General features: G+C 39.3%; 1 protein-coding gene across 5 annotated transcripts in view; it reads left to right on the forward strand.

Annotated features, from left to right (window-relative positions):
• The window catches only part of arfip1 (ADP-ribosylation factor interacting protein 1 (arfaptin 1)), a 131,723-nt gene that overhangs the window by 67,830 nt on the left and 50,864 nt on the right, over positions 1 to 13,029 (forward strand). For all 5 annotated transcript variants that reach the window (XM_072256071.1, XM_072256073.1, XM_072256074.1 and 2 more), the window contains one exon: positions 487 to 595. In XM_072256071.1, the coding sequence (XP_072112172.1) occupies positions 487 to 595 (109 nt within the window). The remainder of the gene's footprint in view (positions 1 to 486; positions 596 to 13,029) is intronic.

The raw sequence follows: 13,029 nt of genomic DNA on the forward strand, positions 1-13,029 counted from the left end.
TATGCATAAGGTGACATCTTTGACAATGAAACAGGCCCATCAGATCTGTACTAAGTATCAGGTGTGCTCGGGTAGGTGGAGTAGCAGCTCAACTGGCGAGCTTTTGACGAAGGTCTGAGGGCACTGCTGCTAAGGTAGGGTTTAACTTTGCTGCAGTATCTCAAAGCAACATACCATTTGTGTGCATCTTTACCTAAACCATTGTCCTGTGCAACTAATGGCAGCAGTAATAGGAAAATTTTCTATTGAGAGATCTGTTTCCTCTGTTATAATAGATTGAACAAATACAAATAAACTGGATAAAGATTTGTTAACTCTGGTTTCTGTGATGTCATAATTGTTCTTGACATTGCAATAATGAGCTCACAAATTGACACTGTCAAAAGGAATATGCTTTTAAAAAATTTATTAACAGTATAAATGATTAAACGTGCTGTCATCTGAGAACAGTATTCGGATTATCCTTTGTTTTCTCATATGTTTCAGGATGTGAAGCAAATGATGACTGGTGGCCCTACCCTAAAAGAAACCAGAATTGTTTCCAGTAGCTATGGTAATCCTTCTGAAGGAATCATTGAAGCTGAAGCATATAGAGGTAATGGTAGTTCTGTACCTGGTAATATTTGGTTTATTTTTTGTTATAAGAGCATGTGTGTATCAAAGACTTGTTTCACATTTATGTTCAAACAATATTTTCTATTTAATGAATAATCCCACTTTCTGCAATTTTGGTGAGGTTAGTATCACGAATGTTGTCTTAGAAGGTGAAAAGTGATAAATAGGACTGCACTTACCATTCTCAGGACCTCAGAAAACGACAACTTAATCTCTCTTAATCTCGCTAAGATGTTTATATATGCTTCTGTGGGCTTCCATTTGTATAAATCAGGAAGCATTTAAAGGTGAAAAGTGCAACATGCAGATCTGTTGCCATTACTGAATATTTATATAAATATTTTTTTCTTTGAGCTTGGATCAAAAGGTACATTTAATGTCAGAGAAATGTATACAATATACATCCTCCAATGCTTTTTCTTCTCATCCATCCACAAAATCAGAGGAGTGCCCCCAAAGAATGAATGACAGTTAAATGTTAGAATCCTAAAGTACCCCTCCCAGCTCATCCCTCCCGCGCGTAAACGTCAGCAAGCAATAATCCCCCCTCCCCCCCACCAGCAAAAAAAAGCACATCGGCACCCATCACCAAGCACTCAAGCGTACAGCAAAGACATAGACTTGCAGTACCTCAAAGACTACTCGTTCACCTGGCGTTCAATATACCACAGGCTCTATCTCTCTCTCTCTCCCTAATCAGCAAGAGAGAGGTGTCTCTTCCATTTCACAGTGAGACGGGAGACATAACAAACAACTCGCTGGTTTACGATGTTAAAAGTCCATGGCGTCACTTTTTCTGAGCTCTGTGCCCAAAGATCTCAGGTTTCTGGGCACACAGCCATAGATCTTCTGACTCCCACCACACACTGATCCCCTTCCAGTTTGCCGACCTTTGATTTTCCACCCCCCCCCCTCACCCCCAACATCTCCAGAGCCACGAAATCTCAGACCTCCGAAGGTGAGCGAAGCTCTTAGGCTGCATCCTTGGCCTGTCAAATAACGGCCAGTCATGAAACCCATAGAGAGGGTCCCATTCTTGCAAAGAACTGAAGTCAGCGTGTAATTTCAGGTCAAGGTCTTCAAAAGAACCCTGAAAGTGAAAAGTAGAGATATTTAAGATAGAAATAGAGCTGTTTCCAAAGATGCAAACAAAGAAGCCGCTGTTAAGATAATAGTAAAAGACCATTTCTGAAAGTGCAATGAAATTATACTTTCCCAGTTTTTGCCTTTGGGCCTGATGTTGATTTTTCTTGAAATATTTCATTCTTTTTTTGAAAGTTCCATGAATTTTTTGAGCACTACCTTCCTGCTCATTACTGGCTTGGTTTAAGAAAAATGACCTTGCTCCTTGATCTTTCTCTGTGGTTTCATATGACTGTCTATTCCAATGGTAAAACAGTTTCTTTCTTATCAAAACACTTTTGTTTGAGCACCTAAATTAAGCTCTGCTTGACATTTTTTGTTCTTAGAATTTCAATCAGAATTTCTCCCTTCTCAAATTTCACATCTCACATCCCATGTAACTATGAGGTTTCAATTATATGGAAATGAGAGAATCTTTAGAAAATCTTTTCAAGACCCTTTCAAATGCCTTTACAGATTTCCTAGAAGGTTTTATCTAGAATTGACCATAATGTTGTGGCTGGGACTTAATCTATGATTTACAAATACAGGTTTCCCCTGTTATTCGAAGGTAGAGTGTTCCTATGAAACCGTTCGTAAGCCGAAATGGCGTAAAGCGAAGAAGCAATTACCATTAATTTATATGGGGAAAAGTTTTTGAGCGTTCCCAGACCCTAAAAACAACCTACCAAATCATACCAAATAGCACATAAAACCTAAAATAACGCTAGCATATAGTAAAAGCAGAAATATGATAAATACACAGCCTATATAAAGTAGAAATACTGTATGTACAGTGTAGTTTCACTTAACAGAATCATGAAGTTTGAGCCAAAATCGATTTGTCGAAAAAATCGGCATGTACACACATGTGCACGTCATGCATGCACACATACACGCATTTGCACGTCCTGCATGTGCACAACCTGCCCGCGCAAGGCTTCATGGTCATGGTAGTCTTTCTCGGGGTAAACGCATGTTTAAAGCAAGTGTCCTTTATCGTAAAAGCGAAAATCCTCTTTCAGTTAACGAAAACAGATACTAATGTAGGTCTTATGTAAAAGTGAAATGTCGTAAAGAGAACGTTCGGAAAGCGGGGGACACCTGTATCAAGGATTATTGTTATTCTCCTCTTTCATGTACAGTATCTATTTATAACACCATGGGTTTATTATTTTTTGCATCCTTTTCAATTTACAAATATCTTGGAAAGTATAGATACATATTCCTACTCTTTTCCTGGCCTCCTTGAAAATTGGGTTAGTACCTCTTGTGTCTAAAGAAAATGCTTCACTTCACATTTCTCCAAATCAAATTGCATCTGCTCTGTGTCTGCATCTTTTCTCAAGCCTGCTTGTGTTGCCCAGAAATATTAGTCTTGCTCATTATTTATTACACTTGTTTTATGCCTTGTCAATTGCAGGCTTTGTCATTGTACACTAACCTGGGTTGAAACAAACAATGTAAAAGATGCATAACCTATTTGTGGGCACCTCTCCCATGTGAATTGTATGGGTTGGCAGAAGTGTATCTGTTCCTTGTATTTCTTTGAGACTTGACTATGCATGACTTGTGTAGAATCTTAAATTTGTATTTGAATGTTTGGTGAAAAAGCTGAAAGCACTCAGCAAGATCAGGGAACATTCAGTGAGAGGAAATCAAGTTAATGGAGCACATGTTGCCATTGTAATTGAGCACCTGTCAACCTCCAATACGTTCTTAACTAAAACAAAAAAAAGCAGACTTAGCTTCGATGACCCTCTCAGCATGAACTGTGAAAACTGGAGGGAGGATTCTCCCAGACCTTGCTCTGCACATTGAAATATGCTCTGATCCGTGTCAGGCTTTAAGAGTTGGCCAAAGCAAGTCATGCCCTTAGAATGAGTAGAACAATTATTACTTATCAATGTAATCATGTATCCAGAAATAAACAAACAACTTGGAGTGTTTCTGAGATACAGAGCAACATACAAAGGTTTTAATAACTTAAAATACATTAACTTAAAGATTTAAAACATCTTAAACTGAAAAACATTTCAAGATATTCTTAAAAACTCTAAAGCATTGTCAGTCCGGCTTCACAAAGGTAAACTGCTGATAGTAACTTCAGGATTTCTGTTCTTATCTTAAAATTGATGTCAATTAGGTATAATGACACAAAGGTTGTCAGTTACGTTATTGTAATCCCAGAAAATCCAGTCACTTTTATACCTTTCATTAGAAAATCTTAAATTTGTTTTCTCAAAGTGCATTATGCTATCTATCATTCAAGTCCACATACTGTACCTATAAAAAGTATTCACCCCCCCTCCCCCAGAAGTTTTCATGTTTTATTGTCTTACAATATTGAATCACAGTGGATTTAATTTGGCTTTCTTAACACTGGTCAATAGAAAAAGATTCTTTCATGTCAAAGTGAAAACAATCTCTACAAAGTGATCTAAATTAATTACAAACATAAAACACAAAATTACTCAGTTCATAATTATTCACCCACTTCAAGTCAGTATTTAGTAGATGCACCTTTGGCAGCAATTACAGCCTTGAGTCTGTGTTGATAGGTCTTTATCAGCTTTGCACATCTGGACACTGCAATTTTTCCCCATTCTTCTTTGCAAAACTGCCTGAGCTCTGTCAGCTTGCATGGGGATCGTGAGAGAACAGCCCATTTCAAGTCCAGCCACAAATTCTCTATTGTATTCAGTTCTGGACTCTGGCTTGTCCAGGACATTAACTGTGTTATTTTTAAGCTATTCCTGTGTAGCTTTGGCTTTGTGCTTGAGGTCATTGTTTTGCTAGAAAACAAGTCTCAGTTCTCTTGCAGACTGCGTCAGGTTTTCCTCCGGGATTCCCTGTATTTTGCTGCATTCATTTTAACCTCTCTGGTGCATGATGCAGCCACCACCATGTTTCATGGTAGGGACTGTGTGCTTTTGATGATGTGCATTGTTTGGCTTAGGCCAAATATAGCGTTTAGTTTGGCCATAAAGCTGAATTTTGGTTTCATCAGAACATGGAATCTTCCAGCTGAATTCAGAGTCTCCCACATGCCATCTGGCAAATTCTAGCCAAGACTTCATGTGAGTTTTTCTCAACAGTAGCTTTCTCTTTGCCATTCTCCCATAAGCCTGCAACTTGTGAAGCACCCGGGCAACAGCTGTATGCGCACTCTCTCCCATCTTAGCCACTGAAGCCTGTAACTCCTCCAGAGTTGTCATAGGTCTCCTGGTGGCATCCCTCACTAGTTCTCTCTTGCACGGTCACTCAGTTTTTGAGGATGGCCTGCTCTAGGCAGATGTGCAGCTGTGCCATATTCTTTCCATTTCTTGATGATTGACAACTGTACTCCAAGGGATATTCTGTGACTTGGAAATGTCCTTGTATCCATCTCCCGACTTGTGCTTTTGAATAACCTTTTCACAGAGTTGCTTGGAGTGTTATTTTGTCTTCATGGTGTAGTTTATGCCAGGATACTGACTCACCAGCAGTTGGACCTTTTAAATACAGGTGTATTTTTTTACTATGATCAATTGAAGCACCTTGACTGCACATAAGTCTCCAAAAACAGATTGCCATTTAACTAATTATGTGACTTCTGAAACCAGTTGGCTGCACCAGTGATGATTTGGTGTGTCATACTAAAAGTGGGAGTGTAAAGACTTGAGCAATCAATTATTTTGTGTATTACATTTGAAATTAATTTAGATCACTTTGTAGAGGTCTGTGTTCATTTCGACATGAAGGAGTATTTTTCTATTGAATAGTGTCAAAAAAAAGTCAAATCCACTGTGATTCAGTGTTGTAAAACAATAAAACAAGAAAACTTTTAAGGGAGGTGTATACTTTTTCTCGGCACTATATTTGTACAATGCTCAATTTGATGTTATTTTCAACAAGAGTTTAATTAAAGGATTGTACTTCAAATTTGTTCATGAAGTCTAAATTCGTTGGAAATCTGCAAAGATAGTTTAGCCCATTTGTATTGCCTCTTTTTTTTTGGACTGAAAATAATTCAAGATATCTCTGCAATGAGCGCCATAAATTCCTTGATAAAATCAACTTTATGGATCTAAATTTTGAAAATCTATGTTATAAATCAGCATTTTGTAGAAGACTAATATGAATTTGAGATTTAGCTGGTGAAAGCCAGTGAATAATTCTAATTTACACTGCTTACTTTTTAAGTTTTTTTAAAAAAGCACATCTTTAAAGTAGTTCAACAGCTTTTATTTTAGTCGGTTTATCTCACGTTCTCCAAAGACCCTCTTATGGGTGAATGAGAAGAAGCTATTCCAGATGCTAGGATTGGGATTTCTGTGGAGTGCAATATGTTTCCATTCAATTGCCACTTTTCTTTCCCTCTTTGATGATACAAATGATATTGGAAAACAGCTGCCTTGTATGTTACTTTGATGTTCAGTAATTATAATTTTAATTCCTGTAATTTACTTTCAAAGAACATACTGAATCATTATGAAAGATGATATAAAATGTTAGAAAAGCAATGTTTTATACAGTTGCTATTATTTGCAAGTACTCTGTATTCATTAACTGATGCAATTGGTTCTTATTTTATAAACAAGTTGATGGCTGTTTGCTAACACTAATGCCTTTTTATATTGTGCAGTTGTCAACAGATGAACAAATGCTAATTTTGCAATGGTAAATATTGTGCTCCCTATCTTAGCAACAAGTCATGAAACATATAAAAAAATCTCGTGTATTGTAGCTAAATGGAAATTAGACACATCCTATAGGTGATTAAATTTAAAAAGTAACTCACAGTATTGTCTGTCTTGGCACTTGTAGCTAACCTAAGCTGATGGAGCCAAGCTTTTAGATGGATTTTTGCCTTCCAGCTTCACAAGTGCATTCAAATTGAAATTTGCATAATTCAGGGTTTTTACCTTGCTTTGTACCATTTTTAAAAAGAATCCATTTTTAAAAAGACCACCGAATGCCCAATGCACAGAGAAAGGGAGAAAAAACAAATCCTGCAAGTAATAAAAATAAGCAAATAACATTCAGAACTGGAGTTTTACGAAAGGCACGAAGCCAGACATCACTGCAGCTAGAGCAAATAACAGCCACAGTTCATCGCGAAGCTGAGTAAAGTTTGTGAGACCACAGGTGGGAAGCCAGGCCTCACTGCAGTTCAGCACAGAGCTGAGTTAATGTTGTGGAACAGCGAGCAAAACTGGCCCTTGCCTCGCTTCTGGTCCCAATACCCGACTTTTTCAATCTCGCCAGGCACTTAAATTGTTCAGACATCAGGCTATTCTTTGCTGTTGGACTGCTGTGGGGCCTGGATCTCACCACCACGATTCAGCCCATACCTGACCCGGCACTTAATCGACCAGACATTGGGTCTCCCCACACTCTTGGGGACGATACGGCTCTGCCTGAGCCTCCACTTGCCATGACCATGTCTTGCCTGTGCCTCTGTAACCGCTCGTCTCTACTTGGCACAACCACACCTCACCTGTACCTGTGCCTCTTGCCTCCACCACCACTTGCCTTGACCACCCTTTGCTTGCCTCGCCATTGTTACCATTGATCGTTATTAATAAAGCATATAGTAGTTTTGTTTTTTGCTGCCAGTAAGTAGTCGCTGTCTTAAATGGTGTGAGCTGCATGAATGTGCAGCTGAGAAATTTGCATCAACTGCATGATGCTGACTAGGAGGAGTGCTTCCAGCACCTCGTTGAATCCTTGCCATGAACAATTCAGGCTGCTCTGGGGGCAAAGGAGGGCCCTACCCAGTGCTGGAAAGGCGTATCTAATAAAGTGGCTACTGAGTGTATACATTGCAATACACGTGGGCACAGGGATAGCATCAATTAGTCATATGTGCAGTTATGGGAATGACTTGCTCAGATTTAAAGAAACAGCTGCAAATAAAGTAAATTGGAATTGTTCATTCACTGCTGAAGAAAATCAGTGCACAGCAATACAGTAGGTTTAAGGTTTGAAATTTTGGATCATGTTACCTTGCTCCATTGTAATTGTTGCAGTTCTAGTTTCAAAGCTGTTGAAAGCTGGCATTAGTTGATTGGTGTTTGGGGACGGTAAGACCATTCAGTGTGAACAGCCAACAGTATGATCTCGGGCTGGAATCTCTCTGGTTCAGTGACACTGAGCTGCAGTGTGGGTTGGAGGTTTACAGATTTACACCATATAGCAGATGATAGTTTATTTTGAAATCTTTTATACCAGATAATTGTACTTGGGTGCTGGGATTTGGTTAAAAAATATCCTGAAGTGTGATTGACTTGTGCTGAATTACCTCATATAATAAAATGTGATTTTGCACTTCATGTTTTGAAATTGGCATAGCCAGCTAGGCTGTGATTATCATGGAATTCACCTTTAAATGCTGCTTTGTTGCTTATATCTGTGTTTCTTGTATTTGTGATTTTAGCTACCTGTTATGGTTTGTACAGCACCTTGGTCAACATGGGTTGTTTTTAAATGTACTTTATAAATAAATTTGACTTGACTTGACTTTAAATCTATTTTCATTAAACTTTATAAAGGCCGAGAACCTATACTATGCACACTGACGTTTAAAATGAAAAATTGTTATCAGGCTGACATAGTGACTCTGGTATTCATATTACAAAATCCAAGCTTTAGTGAACTGATGGCAAGCTTTCTGGCAGTTTCCTATACTTTCTTTGTCAGAGCACTCATGATTGATTTGTGGTAAACATCCGGAGTCCTGTAGGTGAATTCCATGGCTGCTTGATTGATTTACCTGACCTTTGCTGACATCTTCAGTGTATGTGCCTTATGCGTGCACGTGTGGTTTGAGACATTTAAGATAACAATGTATGAGTCTGAAATGTATAAAGGAACAAACATTACTTTGAACTGCACAGTTTAAGGTAAGGTTTGTAGTGCAGGAGTTATTCAGCATTTCATTTCTGCGTCTTTGAACTAAGGTACCAATTTTATGTTGAGGCAAGGCTAACACCATCCAAAAATATTCTAAGATGGTGCTGAGCTGCAGCCTTCATGGAGTCGCAGCTCAGATTTTGTAGGTTTTTTCCCCGTTTTTTTAAGGTTCATAAGAATGGTTTGGGGACTGAGTGAACTTAGGGGCCAGATTATGCTTTAAGGATAGGGATTTGGGGGAATTACAGGTCAGGCCAGAGTCAGTCTCTGCTCTGTGTGAGAAGACCAGCGAGAAGGGCGTGTTATATCTGTGGCCGGATGTCGGACCAGCAGAGAGTGGATGAGGCCCCTGCCAGGGTCAGCGAGTTGTTGTTGGGTTCCAGAGTTGGAGTTCCATGTGGGCAGGAGGAATAAGTTCCAATGACCTCCTGGGCTTGCAAATCAGTGAGATTAGTGTTCAATTATCATCAATCTGGGATTGATGCCGAGAATCAAGGGCTGAGGGTAGAGTCAGAAGTCTGGAATTTGAGGCCTGTTGGCTGGTGTCAAATCTGTAAGTCCACTGGGGAGATCGAAACCTGGTGTCTGCAGGTCCGAGTCTGTATTGGGGATAAAGTACTGTGTTTGTGCTTGGGTGGGAGAGAGGAATAGGGTTTATTTTTGCTGTGGTTTTGTTGCTTGTTATGTTTTTTGTTGTGATCTGTTGTTCTGCTGAGCACTGTGAGTATGCTGTTGTGTTGGGTGTGTTGGTTGTTAACGATGCATTTCTCTGTTTTGATGTACATGTGACAAATAAACTTGAATCTTAAAAGTAGCATAGACACTTACTAATGATGGACGAGAACGTAAACCTTTTTCCTGGTTTTCACCTCATAACATTATTGAACATGGCATAGGAATGAGCCTTTTAGCTCCTTCAGCTTGTTATATTATTGAGTATGATTATACCTGATCTGTCACATAACTCCAGATTATTCCCTTTATCATATTTTGCTCTTTTTCATGATTAACAAAAGCTGTTAGTCCTATATTTATAATTAACAATTGACTTGCATCAATTTCCCTTGCCCTGTGCAGTCAGTGTAAACCCATTCTGATTCTTCGCTCTCCTACAAGGGGGTGACAGATGCCTGGAACTACCAAGCCCTTCCTGGTTTATCAGGAGTTCCCTAACTCAGCGTTCCCCAACCACCGGGCCGCAAAGCATGCACTACCGGGCCACGAGGAAACGATATGATTTGGCGATAGGAGTCAGCTGCACCTTTCCTCATTCCCTGTCACGCCCACTGTTGAGCTTGAATGCACGCGAGGTCATTACCCGTGCGTCATCCATGTCAGCGCGGGAAGGAGATCAACTCCTCGAGCTTGCAAATGACGGCGGGCTGAAAAGCATATTTAACATAACATCTCTGCCAGCATTCTGGATCAAAGTCAAGGCTAAATATCCTGAGATAGCCACGAAAGCACTGAAAACGTTGCTTCCATTTCCAACATATCTCTGCAATGAATGCAATGAAAACTAAACTGCGGAATAGACTGGACATAAGGAACCCCCTTCGAGTATCGCTGTCTCCGATCACCCCTCGATGGCACCGTCTTGTTGTAGGAAAACAAGCCCAGGGCTCCCACTGATTCAGCGATATTGGTGTGTTGCAATGATTTTATATGCTCATACGGGGAAAATATGTGCTGTGTGTTTAATATCCAAATGTTACTTAAAATGTTATGATGCTATTGACTTATGTAATCATATAACAACTACAGCACGGAAACAGGCGATCTCTGCTCTTCTAGTCCGTGCGGAACGCTACTCTCACCTAGTCCCACCGACCGGCACTCAGCCCATAACCCTCCATTCCTTTCCTGTCTATATACCTATCCAATTTTTCTTTAAATGATAATACCGAACCTGCCTCTACCACTTCTACTGGAAGTTCATTCAACACTTACTTCAAGGTCCCCTGATAATTGACTTATTGCTATATTCATGTGAGGAAAATATGCGCTGTGTGTTTAATATTAAAGTCATTAGATAAACCCTTTTAGAAACGAAATTGAGTGTGTTAGCCACTTATCACCTATATTGTGTTCGTGATTAACACCCCCCCCGAACAGAATCGCCAAAAACGATTTGTAGAAAAAAATCCGCACGTATACGCATGCACACTGGTGCCTGCGCAAGGCTTCATGGTCATTGTAGTCTTTCTCAGGGTAAACCCAACGTATTTGACTGCTACTCTTGTTCGTTGGCAACCCTACCACCCCCCCCCCCGCCCCCGGTCGGCTGGTCCGTAAGAATATTGTCAATATGAAACTGGTCCACAGTGCAAAAAAGGTTGGGGACCCCTGCCCTAACTGATGCTCCAACTCTGTCACTGAAGCAGAGAGAAGTGAACCTGAGAAACCTACTGCGGGTGTGTTATTCTGAATGGCCATGCTCTAATATAGTTTAATAAAAGTACACAACCCACTTTCATAATTTATACTATTTAGATTTTACTTACATGCTGGTCAGAATGATAAATATTTACTGCCTCCAGCTTCACAGATCACAAATGTATTGGACACTAAAATCTGCACACCCTTTGACCTGTGCTCTACTGTACTTCATTTAAAATGACACTTAATAGCATTGCAGTAGCAACAGCACTGAAACTTTATACATTCTCTGAAAGATTTTCAGGAAATAATGCTTCCATATTTAGATCACTTCTTATGAAATGGTTACATTATAATTCTGCATATATATATATATATGTGTGTGTGTGTGTGTGAAACTCCCATACAAATTTAATGTTCATCAGGAAACAATAATTCATGTTGAACCAGCATAAACTTAGATTTAAGTTATTGACAAAATATTTAAACTATACCAAACAAAACAAAGGGCCCATCCATATATCAGTTTATAGGATGCATGCAAACGTTGGAGCTCAGGCTGAGTAATCAATCCAGTTTGCTTCACTTCGTTAACTCACCATATCGAAATGGTTCTGTGCCGAAGAACCAGTCTGAGTAAAAATAAATGTCCACGCCACATGTGAGGAAGACATTGAACCATCTCCTCTTGCCCTTTCTCCAAATGTCGTGTGCTGGCTGACTAACTGGAAGTTATTTGCATATTCTCCATGAGAATATTCTGATATTGGTACATGTCCTTCCAAATGGGGTTCTGTGAGCACTTAACCATGTTCTTCCACTTTGTTGTCCGTTTCTTCTTTCTTGAAATTTCTTTGATCCCATGCTGTTGCTAGAGAAATGGCTACCCTTTGTTTTCTAGGGCATCTTATTGGTCAAAATATTAAAATCCTAATGGCTAATTCAACAGGCCTAATTTATTAATCAACTGAACTTTTATTGTAAAGAACAAAATGAAATAATGGATTGAAATTGTATGTTGTCAAGTGTATAATAATGTGTGCAAGGAACACTTTTTCTATAGATTTGCATTTTGAGGAGATCTACAGAAAATAAAATGCCCAACTGCATAATTGTATTAATAAAATAAAGGAGGGAGGGAACGTCAACTCAGACCATGAGAGGCCTGCGTCGGGCATTTTCATGCCTTAAGGCATAATAAAATAAAACTTGGTCTTAAACCAGGGTATTACATATAACTCTGAGATTTTTGACAATGATTGTTGCTTTCCACACATGCATATGGGTCCCACGCACAGAACAGAGTCCCATCAGAATCAAAGTTTTGTCAGATTTTCAATTTTATTGGAGTTTGAACAATAAGTACAGTGTTTTGAAAACAAAAGTTATTCCTGTGTTTACTAAATTAACAAGTTGTTTTAATGCTTTTTATGATGGCAAAAAAAACCGAAGTGGTAAGGTGATAGAGGTCAAGCAATTGAGAGCAAAGATCCTTTGGGTGAAATTGAAGCACAGGAACAAAAGCATGTTGTAAACAAAGCCATGAAGCCAGTCACTGACTAAATTCATCACGGAGAGCTCATGCCAGGCCCTCAGAAAAGTGTATGGTCCCTGTCTGTCCAACGCTTCAGTTAGAAGCACTGGGGTTCTCAGAAACTCCTGTAATCTCTCTAGTAAACTTAAATGGGAAGAGTTGAGAATGAAGCTGATCTGTGAGAGGATCTGTAACCCTGAAGTTTTCAACTGACAGAATCCCAGTTCAGTCCCTTGAGTCTATTCTGCTCTTCATTTCAAATTGGAGATCAAATCAGATCCCTATTGCAATGTACTGTTAAAATGTGTTAGTGATCAGAACAATAATTGCCTGTTAAGATTTGCTGTCTTCGTACAATTAATGAAAGCAGGCAAGCATTGTGTGATATCCACTCCAAGTTCATCAAAAATCTGTGCATTTAGCAATGTTGATGCTTTGCAGGTCTGAGATAGTCACATCCTGTTAATCATGTTGGGAAGTAT

This window comes from Mobula birostris, chromosome 4 (genome assembly GCF_030028105.1).
Source record: "Mobula birostris isolate sMobBir1 chromosome 4, sMobBir1.hap1, whole genome shotgun sequence".
Classification (NCBI taxonomy): domain Eukaryota; kingdom Metazoa; phylum Chordata; class Chondrichthyes; order Myliobatiformes; family Myliobatidae; genus Mobula; species Mobula birostris.